At 35.5% G+C, this 20852-nt stretch overlaps 2 protein-coding genes across 12 annotated transcripts; one reads left to right on the top strand and one right to left on the bottom strand.

Annotated features, from left to right (window-relative positions):
* Nucleotides 1–1691: 1691 nt before the first annotated feature.
* LOC117631317 (probable helicase MAGATAMA 3) lies at nt 1692–16761 on the bottom strand. 11 transcript variants are annotated; one of them, XM_034364403.1, is made up of 20 exons: nt 16594–16761; nt 16328–16499; nt 16009–16151; nt 15406–15612; nt 14338–14529; nt 14031–14066; nt 12056–12141; nt 11805–11855; nt 11018–11129; nt 10839–10944; nt 9494–9591; nt 8340–8432; nt 8170–8262; nt 6569–6622; nt 6392–6450; nt 6179–6263; nt 3753–4115; nt 3244–3366; nt 3063–3152; nt 1692–2188 (listed from the first exon to the last, which is right to left on the bottom strand). In XM_034364403.1, exons 1-20 carry the CDS (start codon nt 16693–16695, stop codon nt 1976–1978), a joined length of 2478 nt encoding a protein of 825 aa, XP_034220294.1. In that variant the 5' UTR covers nt 16696–16761; the 3' UTR covers nt 1692–1975. The 11 variants fall into 11 exon arrangements, with proteins under 11 accessions (XP_034220294.1, XP_034220299.1, XP_034220376.1 ...); XM_034364408.1 differs by having other exon boundaries at nt 11805–11852; XM_034364485.1 differs by lacking the exon at nt 3753–4115.
* A 1528-nt stretch (nt 16762–18289) lies between these two features.
* LOC117615826 (fasciclin-like arabinogalactan protein 19) lies at nt 18290–19387 on the top strand. Its single transcript, XM_034344986.1, has one exon. The coding sequence runs from the start codon at nt 18368–18370 to the stop codon at nt 19331–19333; it is 966 nt and encodes a 321-aa protein (XP_034200877.1). The 5' UTR covers nt 18290–18367; the 3' UTR covers nt 19334–19387.
* The last annotated feature ends 1465 nt before the right edge of the window (nt 19388–20852 follow it).

Below are 20852 nucleotides of genomic sequence, written 5' to 3'. Positions count from 1 at the left end.
TTAAATTTGAAATTTGAAATTTATAATAAATATCGGCATGTGGCAACCGAAAATTTTATACGAAAAATTCATTCGAATTATGAGATATGAGTTTTATAATAAATATTAACAGTAGGAACCCAAAATCTTATCAGAAAATATTCTCCAAATTAATTGTTAAGGTAATAAAATAAAATAAAAAACAAAAAGTGAATAGTATTTGCCATTCGCCATGGCAATGGATGGAAACACACCTTGCTTTTGCAAGGGCTGCCACTATTTGCCCATGACAAATGGGTGGAAGTGCTCTTAAGTTTTTGTCAAATCTCTCCTTTAGTTGCCTACGTGGCACTATAGGCCCACATTTTTTTACTCACTCACTCACTCACTCTCACTCTCACTCTCTCTCTCTCTCTCTCTCTCTCTCTCTCTCTCTCCCTTCATGAGCTCTTCCTCTATCCGATTTCTTCTCCCCTCATTTCCCCATGACCACCACCCACAAGCTCCAAGTCTAGCCCCCAAAACAACAACAAACAAAACCCGGTTAAGATCTAACCCTAACAAAAACCACGGAAGAATTTAAAGGATTATCAAAAAGTTGAAGGACTTGAAAGGAGGGGGAAGCTCTATGAGTGTTGGAGCTTGATATTTTTCCAATTTGTTGGTTTTTGAACTTGGAGAGAGAGAGAGAGAGATATATATATATATATATAAATTTTTTTTTAATATTTTAATCAATTTTAAAATGTGGAACTCACAGTGCCACGTAAACAACTAACAGAGAGATCTGACAAAAACTCTAACAATGGAATCACATTGTAACAAATTTAAAAGACTGAGGTATGTGATTGTTAAAAATTGAGAAGATATGGACTAATGATTGTTAAAATTGAGAAGATAGGAACTAACATATCTTAAGGGTGTAACCACAAGGTACTAAATTGTAATTAACCCTTGTAACAAATTTAAAAAACCGAGGTATGTTATTGTAAAAATTGAAAAGGTAGGGACTAACATATTTTAAGAGTGTAACTACATGGTACTAATTTGTAATTAACCCGATATATAATCCAATAAAAAGGATAAGACATATAAATGGTTAATTACAGTTTAGTACCTTATGATTACACCCCTTAAGACATGTTAGTTTCTACGTTATTAATTTTTACAATAACATACTCCGGTCTTTTAAATTTGTTACGATGTGGTTCCATCATTAGGTTTCCGTCACATCTCTCCATTAGTTGTCTACGTGACACTATGAGTCTCATATTTATCTTTTTTAATTTTAAATTGATTAAAATAAGAATAAAATATTTAAAAAAAACAAATATATACATATATACAGAGAGCTTCCCTCAAATACTTATTTGAGGGACACCCTTGTAAGACCCACTCCATATTGTATTTCACTAATCCAAACTATCTATTTTGTGGACACTCATTCAAATATCATCTCTTAAAAAATCACTTGAATCCAATATTATTTGACCATTCAATAAATTTTTTAAAATTTTAGTACTTTCTTGAAGTACCATGTTCGTTAATTTTGTAAGAGACAATTAGATATTGAAAAGGTTTCGATTTGTCTAATTTTTTGTAAGAATGATCTATTTTTTAAGTCTACATTCATAGATCATCTTTGCAAAAATTCATGCAAATTAAAAATCATTAAGGCATCTAATTGTGACCAACAAAATCAATGAATATGGTGCTGTAAGAAAGTATTTAAATTTCAATAATTTAATTGATTAGTCAAATGATATCGGATTCATTTATTAAATAGACCGAAACTTAATGTGAACTTAATGTTGTTGCTAGTTTCAATTGATATACAAGAATTGTGAGTTGGGGTCTATGCATCTTAACAGCTGATGGTAGTGAAAACTACACAAGAAGCTTCCCAAAATCATCGACGTCCCACACTCCATAGTCATATTACAATACAAGCTTCCCAAAATCATCGACGTCCCACACTCCATAGTCATATTACAATTCAGTCATCGCCGCCGTCACCCATGTCTGCCTCCCCATCTCCGTCTCCATAGTCATTGTCATCTCCCTGTGCTTGGTCAGCATCCCCAAAATTGTAGGAACCTGGATCGTTATCCAGCTCATCATTCTGAACTTCCTCCATGGAGGATTCTTTCTTGATTGCCATGGATTCCAGATTCTCATCACTGAAAAATGAAGCATACGGCTTCGAAACCTGCATTAGAAATATACAAGTCACCACAAGATGTCATATGATTGAATCACAAATTTATGAATAACATATGTCAAGTATCGGCTGGAAAGCAATTGTCCTAAAAGACATCTTTGACATATCAAGATAAAAACAAAGTTGAAACAATAAATGAAACAATAAATTTTGTGCAGTAGACAAATTGGGAGAGATATGTAGACTTGCGGTTAAATTCTTGACAGACCCATGTTGTGGTCGATAGTATACGATTATAGCCCCAATTTACTTCTCTTGCTTGCTTGAGAGTATAAAAGAAATCTGAAGATTGTAATAACAATGACTCAAGCTTAATAATAGTTGCCAACTCAAAAGAATTAGCAATAGGTCAAGAGAAACTAAAAAGAAAGTGGGGAGACCCAAAAGCTCATAAAAAATTGCATGGTTTAGAATGCTTGACCAACGATGAACCCTCCTATGCGGTTGGCCTAAATCAAACATATCGTCCCTTTGAATTCCATATTCGAAGTTGCGATCGAATCTATTATTAAAAAGAATTCATTCAATACATTGGTGGAACAATGGCAGATTTCGGAACTGAGAGTAACTTAAGAGAATGAATGCCGATTTTAGGAGCAGAGCCTACCCAAAGGTTCAGGCCGGATTGTAGGAAGTGGGCGATACGTTTTGGTATTAAAATGTGCATGAATTGTCTCTCTTGGAATCAAGTTAAAGTTCTAATGTTGAAGCATTGTTTTGTACTTTTCTTCTCTTATCATGTTAGAGTATCTGACTCAAAACTGTAATTAATAATACTGAAGATGCCCAGGATTTTTCATATTGAGATGCGAAATTTAGAATGTATGATGTGGGATTTTGTACTCTTAACAAGAATATTCACCTTAAATACAGAGTCTCTCTTTTCAGCACTTTCCACTAGGTTATTCCAATGCTTGTCACCTTTCCTTAATGTTGATGCAGATCCCACTACCTGATACAAAAAAAGCCAATGCGTAAAATGCATATTAGATGAAGTCAGTCAGTATATAAAACTTCATTCTTAACTTGAAATTATGACGAACCAATATAGAAGATTTTGCTCTTGTGATCCCAACATTCATTCGCCGGAAATCAGCCAAAAACCCAATGGCTCCTTTCTCGCTTGCCCTGACACAAGAAAATATTGCAACATCCTTTTCACGTCCCTGAAAGAAACATTAAATATCTTCATATGCAAACTGCCAGAAGCTCAATAGTAGAGAGAGTTGTCAAAATGCTAAAATTCTTTATGTTTCACACCAGCTCCCACTGATGGTTTTTACTCCTCCTAATGAGAAAAACTTCATATCACTAGTCTAATATAATGATGAGAATCATGCAATATCCTGCATGTCAACAACTCTATACAACAAACACCAAATGAGATATTCTTTATTCCATTAAAGAAACGGATCTTGAAAACTTTGGAATCATAAGAAACCTTTGACAAGAAAAAGTTAAATCACCTTATAAACAGAAAACAAATGTCTAGTATTTCAACAATTAGAAGGCTGTATCCCAAAAAAACTATGAGAAGAAAAAGCCATCCTACCTGGCAACCATCAACAGTAGTAATATCCACTACTTTCTCAGACTGCACTCCGAAAGTACTTTTGAAACGTTCTTTCAAGAGGTTTACTTGTGCAGCATAGGGTGATATAATCGCGAACTGATGACTTGATTTAAGCTCTGGATATTTACTGACCAACTTATTGTACAAGAGCATGACAAATTCTACCTCAGCATCATTAGATTTACTTCCTGAGTCCTCCGATTCTTTCGCTTCATGTAAGTCAAAAAAACAAAAGGGTCCAAAGCAGCGATAGTCATGCCAGGAACGCTTTGTCTGCTCTTTAATATTAGGACCATCCTCCAATGACTCTGAATAAAACTCTCGAGAAGGAAAGCTCCTAATCTGCTCAGGATTTTTTTTTCCATACGTTAGGTTTTGAAATCTCAGTAGCAGAACCATATTTTACTTTTAAAATGTGAATTTAAGAAAAAAATCGTAACAAAATAAAACAGAGATAGAAAGAGTCCAGACTCAAACAATACTACAGATAATATAATTAATATGGTTATTGCTTGGGGCCCAGGGGAAGCTCACTTACATATTTCTGTCGTATTTATTCAAGACTAGATTATTACTTACTGTCACATTCAGTTTCATATGTTGTAAGAATTTTAACATCAATTCGGATATGACTGATGACTGCAACCATACAAGAGTAAAGAGTAATTTATCTTTCTGCCTATAACGTGAGGTCGTGCCATTTAATGAAATAAGGCATTAGTTAAAATGTTTTCTTCTTGGTCAGAGCATAGGTGAAAAAATGATATGCTCTTCTCAAGGAGTCTTTTGACTCAAACTGTTCACCTTCTTACCCACACCAAACCCCGTTCAACCAAAACGGTATCAGCACAGAGAGTATAGTCTGATAAAAGAAACAGGCATGTCATCCCACTCCTGTCAACTAAGAACTCACTGTCACCCAAAACCTCCGATCCAGTTAAAGTTTCGTCTACATCAACATTTGGGTGACTTTGGAAGCACTGATAGATACTTCCAAGTTACAGATGTTCTGAACTAATTAATGCAGTCAATTTTCCAAAGACATCATCAGAAAAAGTGTAGTTTTGTGAAACAACTGTGTGACCCAGATCGGGGTTGCAACTCTGGTTGAGATTTAGGGATTTTCTTTTCCTCCCTCTTTCTTCAGACAAATTCTCTCCTTTCGCTTTTTGTTTTCGAGTTATTTCTAAGATTTATCTGGGAATCAGCAATAACAAGCCGATATTCGCTGATATCGGCAATACAGGGGCAGGGGGAAAAAGCATTCCTCCTTTCCAATAAGTCCACCGATGAATTGCCAATATCAGCGACATTTTCCTCCATGATGTACCATAGCTTCTTCTCTCTATAGTTCCCCAAATAATCAATTTTTCTCATTACCTGCTGCATCACCTGGCCCAATATCTTTGCCGTGTTTGGTAATGTTTATTCAGAGATGTTTGTGTTTATGCTATGGAAATCAGCCCAAGGGCATTTTCTGATGTATACTTGTGAAAATTAAAGCCAGGAAGAGAAACCAGATCAGGGTGCTTTTCAAAAGAAGCAGCAGCTGCAGTATCTATTTTAGACACTAAGCACAACTTATACAAATACTTTAGCACAAACTCAACAAAATAATATCAAGTAATTTTCAAGCTACAGATTGGCCACTTATGAACAGTAACTATGGAAATAGCAACAGAATCATCCAAACTGGTTCTTTGTTTGGGACTGGTTTTCCTAATTACTCGTACATATGTCAGTACCAGATAGTTGTTTGATATTTTTGTAATCTTCTAAACATTCCAACATCAGTGAAAAAATAAAATGAACTTTAATTATTTACAGTAGCTTTGGCAATAACAACAAAAATCCCAAACTGTACCATTGTTGAAGACTTGTTTTCCTAATTTTACATGTGTCAATAACAGAGTTGTTAAATAATTTTCCGCCTTCTCCCAAAACATTTCAATATGAATGAAAAATAAAATGAATCTTAATTCTAGTTTGTAAATCTAGTTATATATCAAATTTAGAAGTAAATTATTCCATATCCGCTTCCTCGTAGTAACCATATCCTACTTCTTAGGATTGGCTTGCTTGTTCATGCGGTGTCATGTTGTTGTTTGACAGGATATTGTTCCACATTCCAAAGTACCATTAACTTAATTTATATTTCTAGATTTTGTTGGTTTAAAACCATTTTTAAAAGCATAAGAAATTAAGACATAGGCCCAACAACTATTTTATATGACAGTGATATGATTATGAACTGATCAATTTGTTCTGGTACCATAATGAATTCTGTTGGTGTACCACGGACCAAAACCTTAAATTATAAGAGAATATGGGGCATCAATTATTTTGTATTCTAACAATTTTCAGAAAAAAAAAAAAAAAAAAACAATGGAAGTTTCTGATCTAACCTCTGGATGCATTCGGTACTGCATCTTCAGCATGGTCACTGGATAACCAGCCCTTTGAAATCTCTCAAACAAACTCATTCCATACCTTCAACCAGAAAACACAGAGAGAGAGAGAGAGAGAGAGAGAGAGAGAGAGAGAGAGAGAGAGAGTCAGATGTTTTGACCTACAAATCAATCAAATGACAGAAAAAAATCATAATCATCGTGGTGTACCCAAATTTAGCAGCAATTGGAGAAATTACAGTAGCTGGCAGTTGAACCGGGTCACCAATCTAAATGTTAAAAGATTCAAAATTAATCATGACTTGAAGCATAAATATTTTTTAAAGTGCAAGACCTGGTGCACAGTAGAAATAGTGGTAACACAAACTACTTGCATCAGAAATTTACCAGAAATACTTGTTTGCATCCATTTGTCAATGGAACAAGAATAGCTGGTTCCACCTATATAAAGAATACATAACATGAAGTAAACACATTTTTATTCCAAATGACGAAACTCAACTACCTTCTATGCAAAACCAAACATAGATATGTGGAGAAATTAATTTATAGTTTATATTTAGTATTGGAAAGGCACTTCATGGAAAAATAATAATAATAATAATAAGAAAACCAGCTATTCAACTATGGTAGTTAAATTTTTATCTTATTTTATTTTATGAGATACCAGAGAAGTTATATAATCGGTTAAAATTGAAAGATATACATAAAATTTACACACAAAATATTTCACTCACCATCCAAACAGTTTAAAGAAACACTTGCTGATTGAACACTAAGATTGTCAACCTATTCTCCCATCAAGCACAGGTAACCTAATTCTGACCTAGAACACCATCCAGCACAGGCAACCTAACTTTCAACTACGGATGACCTCTATATTTTAATGGCTCAATTAGAACCTCATCCCCAATACAAATACATACATAAGTCCTGTTCTATTGAGAGATCCTCAAAGAACACAAATTTGGAGACACCTTCTGGGCCCACTCGTCATTGCATATGATCCGAAACCATCTATTTCTCATTTCTTCATTCATACATAATCCTAAAAAATATTAGACAAATCGTAAACCATAAAGACAACTAATTGTGGTAAAACAAATAGATGAATACGGGTTCCCAGAAGACAAAAAAGACTGAAATGAATTCATTTGATTAGATAGTTTATGGTTTGAGCTTTGAGCGAAGACCTAAAAACTTGACAGTTCGGATCATTGCACTACAATACAGAGCAAGTCCTACAAAGGTGTCCCTCAAATAAGGTTTTTTGAGGGATCTCTCAATTGAAGCTCCCTAGAAATATGGGGTCCTCCAAATTTAAGACTTGAAAATTCCAATGTCAAATCAACTAAAAATTAAACAGACAGCTAATTACTAAAATGCCACCCCGCTAGACTTTCAGAACAAAAAGGAAAAAGGAGGCTAGCTCTATGGCCACCATCACTAGCCACCATAGAGCAGCCATCCATAGGGTCTTCAATCCACGGGGAAGCAACTTTTTTAAATAAAAAAAACAAAAAGATGTAATTGCCAGCTCCATTACTTTTAAAAACAGCTCACCTTCATTTTTCTTCTCTATTTTATCTTTTTAATTTGAAAGTTTTTTATTTGTCGGCACGACCATATAAACACATTATAAATAATAAATGTCAAGAATTTCAAGTTCTAAGGTATGCTTCAGTATATACAAGTTTTTTTCTTGGGTCAACAATATATACAAAGTTAGGAATTAAAGATTCCTAAAATACATTTTAAAAAACCATAATCCAGACACCAACATATTTACAAATGGACGCAATGCTGCTAATGAGTCTTAACAAAAAAAATCCCTAAAATTGTAATGCTCTCCATTATTGTTAACATGCTCTACATGGTCATGGACAGAAAGTCTAAATATAAGTAAGGAAATTGTTACAAACTAAAAATTGTGAAAAAGCACCACAAAAAAATAAATAAATAAAGGAATAAAGGATTGCACAACTTACAGCTTGTGCAGCTTCATCTATTATAACTACATCAAAACCGCGATTGTATTTACTGAAAAGAGGTGAACCACTAAAGCTAAGGGTAGAGAAGACCTGCCAATCATACATCCATTAAAAATTAAACTTAATGTGTAAGCCTTCAGTTAAAACAAAATGCAAATGCAACATACAATAACTGCCTCCTCCAAAATTTCTGCTCGAAACCTATCAGCACCTCCATCTCTGTCTTTACTACCCCCCATGCTTCCTTTCTTTCGTTCTACCTGCAACAGGTTCCTTTTGATCAACTTCAAGTAACACATTTAAAAAAAATTTCTGGTCATGTTCCAGTAACACAGATTTTACCACTAGGTGCATCATTTTTATAATCTGGCATCCATAACAGATAAGAGATAGAGATTCATCATTATTACCATATAGTAGATATCTAATAACTATCAAAACAGTATGATTTTCTACATGAAAAGTGAACATTCAGATGCAACAAACATTAAAGCCTTTCTCCGACTTTTAAATACGACAGAAAAGGCTTTATTCAGACCTTCCAGTCTGAATATTTTCCTCAGACTGAATCTTCAAGCACCCTTCTCTTTTGCATGTGTACAGGTCAATTTTTGGCAGTGCTATTAGAAGAGCTAAAAGGGCTTTCAGATAACAAAAATTGCTTCCGGAAGCGCTTAGTAGAAAAAAGGTAAAAGTGTTTTTGGGTTATAAAGAACTTTTTAATGAATCACCCAACAGGGACTTGATTCTACACTTTCAATGAATGGAAACCGTTATGGCACTTGATCTCATTCATATGGGTTGTGATTCTTTCAAGGTCATGTAGAGAATAATGTCAAACTAGCAAGTTGTTCGGAATAGAAGTTTTCAAATTGCCAATGCTATAATACGACACTAGCTTGCATTCAAATCCATAAATTAGTCCATGGAAAATGCCAATTAGGAAGAATAGGGGGAAAAAATATTGGAAAAGATAGCAGTGACAAGGAAAAGATAGCAGTGACAAGAATCGAGCAGTTTATTGGTCTTGACAGATCAGTCATCGCCAATTGCGTTCCGAAGAAGCAAAGAGTCTCTTGAGATTTCAGCACTAGTTAGAGAGAGAGGTCTCTTGTCGAGTAGATTCTAGAATTATCTTCTAACAAAATTCAGTGGATAAACATTGGCAAGGCCTGTTCATGATCTAACAAACATTTTATCAACTTTTGATTTTGTTTAATTTGTACACATTCTATGGCACGTTTATGTGTACTCTCAGTTAATGGATGATAATAATTATAAAGTGAAATTCAATGTTGTGTCGTTTATGCCAGATACACACCATGTCATCCATGGAGACTGCTTGGACTGAATGATGAGCCTTAAGACCAATCCGCACAATTTTGGGATTATATGAACGGTCACTTTCATCACGCACACCTGAGAATAACCAGAACAGATTTAGAAAGAGAAAGAACTATTATATTTGGATGGAATCAATAGAACTATGTCCAATAGAAAAGATCATATACAAATGCGAGAGGAATCAAACACCAAGTACCTATAATCAGACATTCAAGTTCTCGAATATGCAGGCCATGCTTCAAAAGATATCTGCTATGGTTTATGCGTCATGCCCTTAATGTTTCCCATAATGTTTTAACGGGTTGGGTCAGCCTCCATTTTGCACATTAGTGACGGTAACTAAAATCTTAAACAGCCTAAATTTTTTTATCTATAAATCCTTTTCTTATGACAATAAATCAATATGTTTACTATGTTTTGTTTGGTATATATAATATACAGAAATTCTCCTAAGCAGACATCCGGAAGTTATTATCGTTCGGCCGCCATGTATTTTTTATTGCCCCTCCCTGCTTTCCTCACTGTTTATAACGGCATCCACACGATAATAACATACAGACATCCGGATGAGAGAATAACTGTCTATATGTATATATATCAAAGAGCTTTCATTGAGGGATCCCTCAAATAAGCTTATTTGAGGGACACCTTTGTAGGGCCCAATCCGTATTGTATTTTACTAATCCAAACCGTCTATTTTGTAGATATTCAAAGATCATCTCTACAAAAAATCACTTGAATCCGATATCATTTGACCACTCAATTGAATTATTGAAATTTTAGTACTTTCTTGAATCACTGTGTCCATTGATTTTGTAGGACAATTGGATATTGAAACGGTTTCCGATTCGTCTAATTTTTTGCAAGGGTGATCTATGAATGTAGACTTAAAAAATAAATGGTTTTGATCGTTGAAAAAATATTTGTACGGGACCCTAAAGGGTGTCCCTCAATAGAAGGGGACTGATTGAATCAGTTTGGATTTATGTACTTGGACACGATAAGTTAACAAGTCCTGTTAGGTTTAGAATATTTTCACATCTAAGCGCGCGCGCACACACACTATTGCATTATACTTTGTCTGGACAGAATAAAAATTATGCAACTTGGAATATTCAATAGGATTTGCCCATTACTTACATCAGGATAATTTCTATGAGTGCTGCTTTTCCTACACAGTAATAAAGCTAACAAGAGAATTTTTTATCAACATAGAACGTTACAAAGAAACTGAAAGTGTACCCAGCAGTGTACCAAAGATCAGGAGCATGAATAATTTAGTGGAAAAAGCCTGGGAAGTGTAAGAGAGAAGAGAATTTTACCACTGTTCAGAACACGCAACACAATCTCATCCAGGGCAGAGTTTGAAGGAGCACACACGAGGACACGTACGCGGTATTTACGACTAGAATTGACTACTTCTGGTTTCTGCAAATTGCATATGGTTAGCAGACAGGGCCATCTCAGATTACAATAATTTAATGCAAAGACTTGCACTTACTAACTCATTTCCAGTGGTCGGAAAAAAACCATCATCACCATTAACAGGCATTATTTCCTCTCTAGGATTGCTACCACTAAGCCATGGAGATGCTAATTGCCAATGATGGAATCTGAAAAACTACAAAATATTACTATAACCCATGGAACATTACATATTAATATAAGGGCTGTGCCTGCTATGATGTTGAATCAAAGTCCAAACACCTCAACATTTCTTCAGAAAAGATTGCAAGCACCTATGATTTGGATGTACGATTGTTACATAGGATATTTAAATCTCAAATAATGAGGACTAGCCTTCCCATTTTCTATGCCTCTGCTTACTATTTCAAAGTCAGTGAAGGTAACACCTCTATACGCAGCATGTAAATTTGTTATTTGGAGGCAATGAACAATATTTCGAGATTATCCATTTCTTCTGAGTAATTCACAATTCTAAGGTTTGAGGCCTTATTTTTTTTTCAATAAGGAGCGATTCTTGTTCCTACCACAATGATTCTAGAAATCTAATTCATCTATATTTTCCTTTATCCACGACCATTTCAGTTGTTTCAGTATCTGTCTTGACTGCTTTCACTTACACATATCCCTCTTAATCCTCCCCTTACTGTTCTACATCATTGTACTTTTCTCTCAATCTCAATAAATTATTAATCTAACTTTTCTCACCAAAAAAGCAGCACGAAAAATATATATAAAGATAGCCATTCAAGATAATATATTATAAACGGACAATTCCAAATATCATCATCAAATATGCAAAGAAGAATTCAGTAAATACATACTTCTCCTGAACAGTTAACTTTTGCCGAAGCTTTATGGTTTGTGACCCACTGCTGCAAAAGAAGGAAGCTACATATAAGCTAAAGAAAATTGAGATTTAAAAAGTACAGATGGATGATACCCAATTCTGCATGTCTCACAACCACAAAAAGAGTCTATTCCTAGGCATAATTTCTTTTCTCCAAGTTCCTAGGATTTTCTTACATGGTTGACAAGAATTATTACAAGCGTTGGAAAGAGGGATAGTTTTAACCTGGAGTGCACTCTTGCTGGTGTTGCATGCAAAATGGCACTAAGAAGCCCAAGGATAGTTTGTGTCTTCCCTGTCCCTGGAGGACCCTAAATGGGAGCTTGAAATCAGCATCCACATACTATAAGTACATGAGAACACAATCTTACACTTATTGAAAGAAAATGAAGTAGATAACTTATCCTCATAATAGCTCTATTCCTTATTCCTTTAGATACAATTAAATAATAAACAAAAGCATCAAGGAAGCCATGAAATTATGTAGATAAGCAACATGCAAGCTAATTTAAGAGAAAAAAAATGTTAAAAAAACAGACTAGTATGAATTAAAGAAACATTTTTGTCATCAACGTATATATCCAGCACAAGAAATTAACTTTAACTCAATAACAACATGCATAAAACCTTTAGAGGACAAGCTACACACTACATCCAGAGACACAATGAAATACACAAAGGGGATACTTGGTCATACTACCAGATATTTCCTTCTTACAAACTGACCACGCTATTTTAGGACAGAACGGCAATCTCAATTTCATAATAGCCATAAACTTCAGATAATTAAATATGACTAACAGGACTATAACAGACAAATTCATACAATTTCTACAATTTCAGTCCTATGAACAGGAGGGAATTTAGACTTCGTTTGTTTAATTTTTCAGAATGATTTACTTTTATTGTTTGAACTGTAATTGGAGACCTTTTATTATTTTGGACTTGCTACATAAATATGCCTTCCTTTTTTCTGAAAACGAAAAATTGCCTTATTGTGGTTGGACATTAGTTTTGGCAGGTATATTGAGATTATAGGAATAAAATTGACCTACTTTTCCCCCTCCCTTCCTCCCCATCCTTTTGCTTCACTCTTCTTCCACTTCTTCTACATCTTTTTCTTTACCTCTCAAAATTCTTCTACACTCTACATCAATGCACTTGCAGATCTAACTACAAGAAGGAACGTGTAGTGTCCACAATATGTTTTGCTAGTTTTTACCTCTATTTTCTGTTGCAGGATTTGACAAGAGTTGTCAACTAAATCTTTATTTTAATTGATGCCTTCTTTGACTCTTTTTCTTTCTTTATCCAGGAGACAACGCAAATAGACAGATAAAGAAGTTATAATTGTACACCATGATCTAATCTATGGAAGCATTGGTTTATACATTCCATTTAGTTTCAACTCTAGCGATAAAAATTACGCTATATTTTATTGAGTACCGCCTAAAATTTCAACTCAATCATGCCCTTAGGCCCTAGGCAATGCACATGCTACGATGGTTGGGAAAGGGTCACAAGCCCGCAAGGAATGATCTAACTCCAAAAACCCATCCTCAGTTCAGATTGTAAGCTGCAATTTGCCTTTATGAACCCCAAATTGCTAGCAATCTTCTGTCAGCCATACAGCAAATTAGTCCTCACACCTTGGCAAAGGAGAGAAAGACTAAATAAAGCAATCTCACTAATATAGCTATCACACTAATGTAGTATATAGTGCAAACTTCTCTTGAGTTGTTTTAGGATATTTGGGAATACTAGAACAAAATGCATAGGCAAACCATAAGTACTAATTTCGCCAACTAATGTATGTTACTCAAAAAGTCACATACTCAAGGAAACCGCACCATACAGTCATGTTGTTATTAATAAGTTCCCTCAGGCTTTGCTCTTACCTTGCCATTAGCTTCAATTATAATCTTTATTAATTCCTTGGTTTGGGCAGAAGAGCAAGTCACTCGATCATTATCAAACTTACTGCATTATTCACTAAACTAGCAAACTGATACTCTATTTGATCTAAACATGACTTCAAAATAGCCGTAAAATAATCAACCACAACTATGCCTAGGACAAGGTTAGAGATATTGAATTGGAAAGCTGGAATCTTCATCAAGAAACAGTGAGATAGAAAGAAGTAACAAGCTTGTATTATTATATGCATCTAAAATAATTGTCAAAAAGACATAAAGAGAACCTGTATCAGGATAAATGGTTTACGCGATAGACCGGCCTGCAGCAAACATTAATACTCTTTCATTAATATAAGAAGCAAAATCCTTTTACAGAAATTCAACAGAGATAAAGCTCCAAACACAAACACACACGCAGAGTTGAAACATCTCAAGGGTTTTTACAAGATTACACAAGCAACATCTTTAACAAGGTCAAAATAACCAAATTCCATACACAATGCCCAAAACATGCCAGGATCATATATGAGAAGTTAGCAACAAGGAAAATGCAAAACAACGAATACATGGAAAACTTTAGTAGCAACTCACTTGTATGGCGTTTTGTTGTGATTCATTAAGATTGTCTTTTATAAATTCCTCCAGAGGCCTAGAAATTTTCCAGGCTTGGCCTTCTGAATCGATATTTTTCTCAGCAGCTCCAAGAATTATATCCTTAAAGGGCAGAGAGCCAATTGACCATAGAGCTACATATTCACGAGCAATAGTTGATAAACTGCAAATCTGAAATATATATTACATTCATCAAAACCATGTGAGGACTAAATGAGAGAAATTTATGTCTTTAAATAAAAGAGAACATCAATGCCTGAAACAAATACCCAGAACAAGAAAGCGGACAGTTTCAATAGTTCCAAATAAAGTCTGTCTGTTTACCACTATTCCCAGGAACTTAAGCTGCTCGGATATGGACCAACAATTATTTGATGCTGTTAACACTACGCCTTACATGTCGGTTTCTCTCCACTAGAGCTTGACATGTAAAATTCAACTTATAATGGAAGATTGCAATTGCATAGATTCAGTTGCAGGATTTATTAACTCTTATTGATAGAGCTTGACCTAATTTAAAATTGTTCATCGACAAAATAGTGCAAGAATCACAAATCCAATAACCAAAGAAATGAAGGCTTCTTTGTTTAATAAGGAAAATGTGAATGTAGGAAAACTAAAAGGCATGAAATTTTCTGAACTTGTAAGATTCTTATTTAAATCCAACAGCTTAACTACTTACAAAAATAAGGATCTCCTAAAAGAACATTCAGGCACAGGATCACCTATATATATTCTAGTGATTTTTTGCAGATATGATCTTTGAGGGAATAGCTAAAAATTAAAAGGTTCAGATCATTGAAAAACAATGTGTGGTGGGCCCTACAAGGGTGTCCCTCGATAGAAGCTCACTATATATATAGTGAGTTTCTATTGAGCTGCCATCCATATAATATATATATATATATCAATTTAAAAAACCATGTCATCCACATTAGAAGAGCTGTACTCATACATTTTTCAATCTGTATAAGCAGAAAGAGATATGCACAAAAAGAAAAAACATCATGCAGCAAAAGATAAGTACATAATTACTAAAAGCATTACCTTTCGAGTGACAAAAAACCTCTCTCCTTCAATACTAGAAGTAACCAATGACTTTATGTTTAACAACCTTGGACAAGTTTCAACTGCATCTGTCTTCAAGTTTTTGGCTTCTCCGGCCAAATACATTCTAATCCTAAAAGAACTTGCCTGACGACTTTCTACCAATGCAAAAGCATAGACTGTTGGGAGTTCTTCCTTGTCTTGATGCTGTAATAACAAATTCCACGTAAAGAGTAAGGAACCTTAATATAAATTTATTAATTCTCTTACATGAAGAGTCTTTTTCTGGTAAATGGAACCTACAGTGCAAAACTGAAACCTATCATTCCCACCATAAACCATGTCTTGTTATATAACCAAGCCCAACCACTCAATATTCCACCAACAATAAAAACAGTGTCCCAAGATTCATTTTCCAGAAATCAAATTTGAAAAACCGTACATAATTAAAATTATTCCAAATTTGCTATGCTAATAGATTACTGAGCCCATAACTATTTTCCTAGTAATGGAACAAAAGAGTATGGTAGCTTTGGGAACACTATGTGACAAAATGCAAGAGAGACAACAGAAAATTAAACACAATCAGATGAATTTGATTACATTTGGTTTCAAAAGAAGCAAAAGATCATTCTGTGATATTGCTTCCTTGTCATCCATGTCACTCTTCTCATAGGTAAGAGTTGCTAAGTGAAACCCATCAACTTCAGTGCACGCCACAACCAAATTTCTCTTGGGGTTTAGTACTGCAGTGTTCCATACAGAAACAAATTAAGAGTGAGAGTAAATTCACACAAAATAGACCTAATCCCAGGATAAATGTTTAAGATTGTTGAAATTCAAAACCAGCATAAATTGAGTGATAAACAGAATTCTCTCAGAAACCACACAGAAAAGGGAAAGACGAAAAGAAAATGAATACATTGATTCTCGTCTTTGCTCTGAATAATCTGAGCTTTGACTTCTTCAAAAAGAAGGGGTTCATAAGTAGAGATATAGTCATCCACATCTTTGTAGGTGTCTTTCACTTTTCCCATTCCTAAACCGTCATCTATCTCTCCCTTATTCTTCTTCTTATTCTTCTTCTCATTCTTCTTCTCGTTCCCAAAAAAAAATTTCAAAAGCATCAATTTAATATAAAAAATCAATAATATATATATATATGACAAAGAGAGAAAGAGAATTTACAGTTAACTCTGTGAGGAGGCCGTAGTAGTCCCAACCGAGAACAATCTTGTGGAAACGAGCAATGGGAGCGGCTTCCTGAAGCTTGTCTTTGTCCACCGCCATTGACAGAGAGAGAGGTTTTAGTAAAGGTGACGGCGAGAAGGGTGATATGCTGAGAGCAGACAGATCATAATTATTATCACAATATCAGTACATAAATTTTAAACAAAATATCGATAATTTCGCCGATATTTCAGTAACGATATTTTCTCGTTAGTTACAGCTTTAAATGGACAATATATCGCGATATTATCGATAATATCGCGATATGAACTTACAAAATTAAACTCAGCCTCCGAAACTCAGCCTATCTCTGTCTCTCAACTCAATCTTAACTCAACTCAGAAAAAAAAAAAAAAAAGCAGAAAGAGGAGAGCGAGAGAGAAGGGAAGAAGAGGAAATTGACGGTGGGAAATGGGTTTGAGATGAGGGAGACAGGAGGAGGAAATGGAAATGGGTTTTAGGCCTCATATGCGGTGTTGGACACATGAGGGTTAGATGTTATGGCTAGCTGACTCACTAGGTTCTTATGGGATTTGATTGGATGACTATGAGGTTGAATTTTTTACTGTTTTGCGCATGTAATGGAGTGTTGAATTTCAAAATTGTCTATCTAGATCTATTGATTTGCAAGAGATATATTAACAGATTGTGGATGGCTTTGAGGTTGGGGAGTGCTGAATAGGGTAGAGCTGTTGAAATTTATGGGGAAAATTTTCAAGTTCTGGGTGTGTGCTCTAGGTTGGGTGATTGGGTGGGGGTTTGGATCGTATTTGTTGCAGGTGGTTGTGGCCGGGCATATGTCGTAGATGGGACTAGTAGGCGGCTGTTTGGTGTTTTTGTTTTTGAGAAGATGGTCGGACGATGGGGCGTGTCTAGAGGCACAGAGAGAGGGAGGGAGGGGGAGAGTAGGGGTTTTTTTTTCTCTATATTTTAAATTTTTAAAATTTTAATTTTTAAAAGAATTGTTTAATATAGTTTTTTATGTTTCATTATTAGAATCTTTAAATATGTGGAGGTGGGCTCTACTACTATGTCACGGATAATGATTCATGTGTACAAAATTATAAAAATAACCTTATCGGAGGAGGCAATAGTGTAAATAAGTCTTTAAAAGAATCAGAGTATTTTATTTTTATCAAATACCTTAAATTCCCAAACGAAACCTTATTGACTGGGCATTTCAACCCAAAAATTGGTCAAAATCGATTTGCTTGATCTGGTCTGGTATTTTATTTTTATTTTTTGAAATTCGGTGGATAACCAAACCAAACCGGTTTCTCTGAACCATGGTGTAAAAACGTTAATAATTGAGAAAAGTTGAAGGTGAAGGATTTTCGAAAACCATCTACCTCCCAATTGCAGCGCCAGCTCCAAACCAATGCACCAAGCAACACGGGTGTGGGAGCTTTGTATAACCATTTATATTTAACGGGGCACAGTTCCACTGTCGTAATAAGATGGCAAAACTGTAACCAACCTAACGGCACCACTCTCCATTGGGCGAGAAATATTAAAATGACAATTCTATCCTCCTAGTAAAAGTTGAACGGACAATCAAGTGAGGGCTATGATCGTCATTGAAGAAGATGGCAAATTCGTAATATAAAAATCTACCAGAAGGTACCACCAAGTTGTTACAACAAGAAATCAAAAGCCCGCCAAAACCATTTCGTCTTCCATCATTCTCTGTTTCTAGAATAACAGCAGCTCTCAGTTTCTTGATTTTGCTTCAATGGCGCTCAAATTCCGTACACTCTCACTCACCGTCCTCCTCCTTGTGCTCATCGCCTTGATCATGCTCCCCGACGGCGTTGTTTCCCTCACACCCCGAGAGTACGATTCGATGCAGCGAGTGCTCCGAGGCCACGGCTACAACCTGATGTGCAACGCCATGGCGACGTCAGATCTCCAGTGGATGCTCCTCACGTTCCCGGCGAACGCGTCCTTCACGATCTTCGCTCCCACCGACGCCTCCCTCTTCGCGCTCGACATGATCCAAACCGCCTCGTCCTACACCGACACCCTCCGCTTCCACGTCGTCCCTCTCCGCCTCTCGCTCTCCAACCTCCTCTCGCTCGCCGCTGGCTCCTTCCTCCCCACGCTCCTCCCCTCCAGCGCTCTCCGCCTTGTCTCCCCCCGCCCCCTCTCCGTCTCCGGAGTCGACGTCGTTTTGCCAGGCCTCTTCTACTCCCGCCACCTGGCGGTTCACGGCCTCGGCGGCATTCTCAGCCTCGCCTCTCTCGTTCCCTACGGTTCCTCCCACTCGCCGGTTCCAAAGGTCGAGCCCATGTCCACGTCTGACTTCAACGGTACGGATCTCTCTCCCGTGATCGCACCTTCTTCGGTGAATACTGGATCTCCGTCTATATCGCCGGCGTTTGTCACGGTAGACGAAATTTGGCCAGCGCCGGCTGCACCTTCGCCGTTGTCGGCCAATTCGGTGGCGGAGAGAGCTAGGGTTTTGTTGATGGAGATTAATGCAGATACAGATCATGAGAAATCGAAGTCGATCTCCGGCGCCGGTGAGATCTTTGGCAGCGAATCTCCACCGTTGATGATGGAAGCGCGACCTGAGGGAGTTAATAAGCTGGAGAAATGTGGAGCGTTGGATGAGATGACCATCGACTGCTTTGTGCCAGAAGGAGCTGCTGGATTGGACCACATCAGCGTTCATCATGTGGTTCGTGTTACGACTTGATCGCCACGTGGTCAAATCTTGACGGTCCCTGGCCATGTCGTGCAGACTTTACGTACGTAGGTTCGGAATTGTAATAAAATGTTTTAGTGTCGATTTTTGCTTTTGAAGAAAATGGATCAATTGTTTGCTATGCATTTGCGTTTTAATTGATCAATATTGTTGAGTATGTTTTGATTCATCGGGGTATTAATTCTTTACAATAATTAGAGAAATTGCAATGGTACTTAAAGTTTAGTTCGCATTTTTGTATAAAAAGTTTTACAAATAAATAAAAAGTTTAATTAGAATGCCCATGGATAGAGTATAAATAGAGCACAGAAGTAATGCAATGGGAATATTGGACAAATGGTTTCTCTGCAAGAATGCAAATATTGACGGTTAATTTGATAATTTAGTTTTATTAATTGTAATGCATTGTGTTTTTTTTTTTTTTTTCCATCATTCGCTATTATCGATAGGAAAAAGAATAGGGGAGTATTACATTAGATTGCCTCAACATTCTGTTTTGCCATGTTTCCAAAATGAACCTGCAATCTCGTGCGAATTATCTTCATGTCCCCTTTTAATGTTCTTTTATTTTTAAAATATTTTTAATTAATAAAAGACATGTTGTACTATTATTTTCCTAATAACCAGCAGTTTTATTTTATTTAGGTTTTTATTGCATATTGCTTTTTCTTCAAATTGGTTAAAACAATTCATCTTAAGGATAATATAGCAACTAGAAAAGTTTTGTCATAAATTATCTTTTTGAAGAAACTGAAATGAAAGTACAACTTTTTTTGGGGTCGTCAATGAATAATTATTTTATTGAAAATCTCAACCGTTAACATTCGTTAAACGATAACAATAGACAATAATGGACATCCTTCCAGTAAAAAATGAAAGTGGCTCGGAAAAAAACAAACCCAATAAATGAAAATGATTCAAAGTAGTAAAAATTTGAAAGAGTTGACAATGTATATCAAGTTTACACTTTGCAAAAAGTAGAGAACGAGAGTCGAATTTAGGACTATTTGCAAAGAAAGCTCTAATACCATGTTAGACAACTACTAGTCCTAAAAACGCATACCCTTTCAATAGCAAAATCAGTATTTATCTTTTTTAATTAGTTTAATTAGTTGTTATGTTTTAATTATTATTTACTGTGAATAATTAGTATTTAAATATTTTATTAAAGAAAAAAATTAATTACTATTTATTAAGTAATATAATTTATGGAGTTGATTAAAATATTTAATACTAATTATTCAATAAATAATTACAAATAAGTCTATATTCATATTGAAAAAAAACCTATCCCAAAGAACATTCGTCGGCATAGGTATATCCCGGCGACATTTGCACAATTAGACATCCCCCGATGAAAGTTTGTCGGAAGAGGTGTTTTTCTATTTTTTAAAATTTTAAAAATATAAAATTAATTTATTTACATAGAATATTTTCACAGTACAGCCGCGCGGCTATACTCTTCCACAGTATCCTCTTTAAATATTTACAAATAGAATATTTTTAAAGA

Source organism: Prunus dulcis, chromosome 1, assembly GCF_902201215.1.
Source record: "Prunus dulcis chromosome 1, ALMONDv2, whole genome shotgun sequence".
Taxonomy (NCBI): Eukaryota; Viridiplantae; Streptophyta; class Magnoliopsida; order Rosales; family Rosaceae; genus Prunus; species Prunus dulcis.
Note: the sequence above shows the minus strand (reverse complement) of the source record. Positions and strands in the feature narration are given on the sequence as shown.

Coding starts and splice junctions, on each gene's coding strand:
- LOC117631317 (XM_034364403.1), bottom strand. CDS start 16,695: ATGGCGGTGGACAAAGACAAGCTTCAGGAAGCCGCTCCCATTGCTCGT. Junction 6,451..6,568: donor GATGCAAACAAGTATTTCTG/GTAAATTTCTGA, acceptor TTTAACATTTAG/ATTGGTGACCCGGTTCAACT. Junction 3,367..3,752: donor CTACTGTTGATGGTTGCCAG/GTAGGATGGCTT, acceptor TGTTTCTTTCAG/GGACGTGAAAAGGATGTTGC.
- LOC117615826 (XM_034344986.1), top strand. CDS start 18,368: ATGGCGCTCAAATTCCGTACACTCTCACTCACCGTCCTCCTCCTTGTG.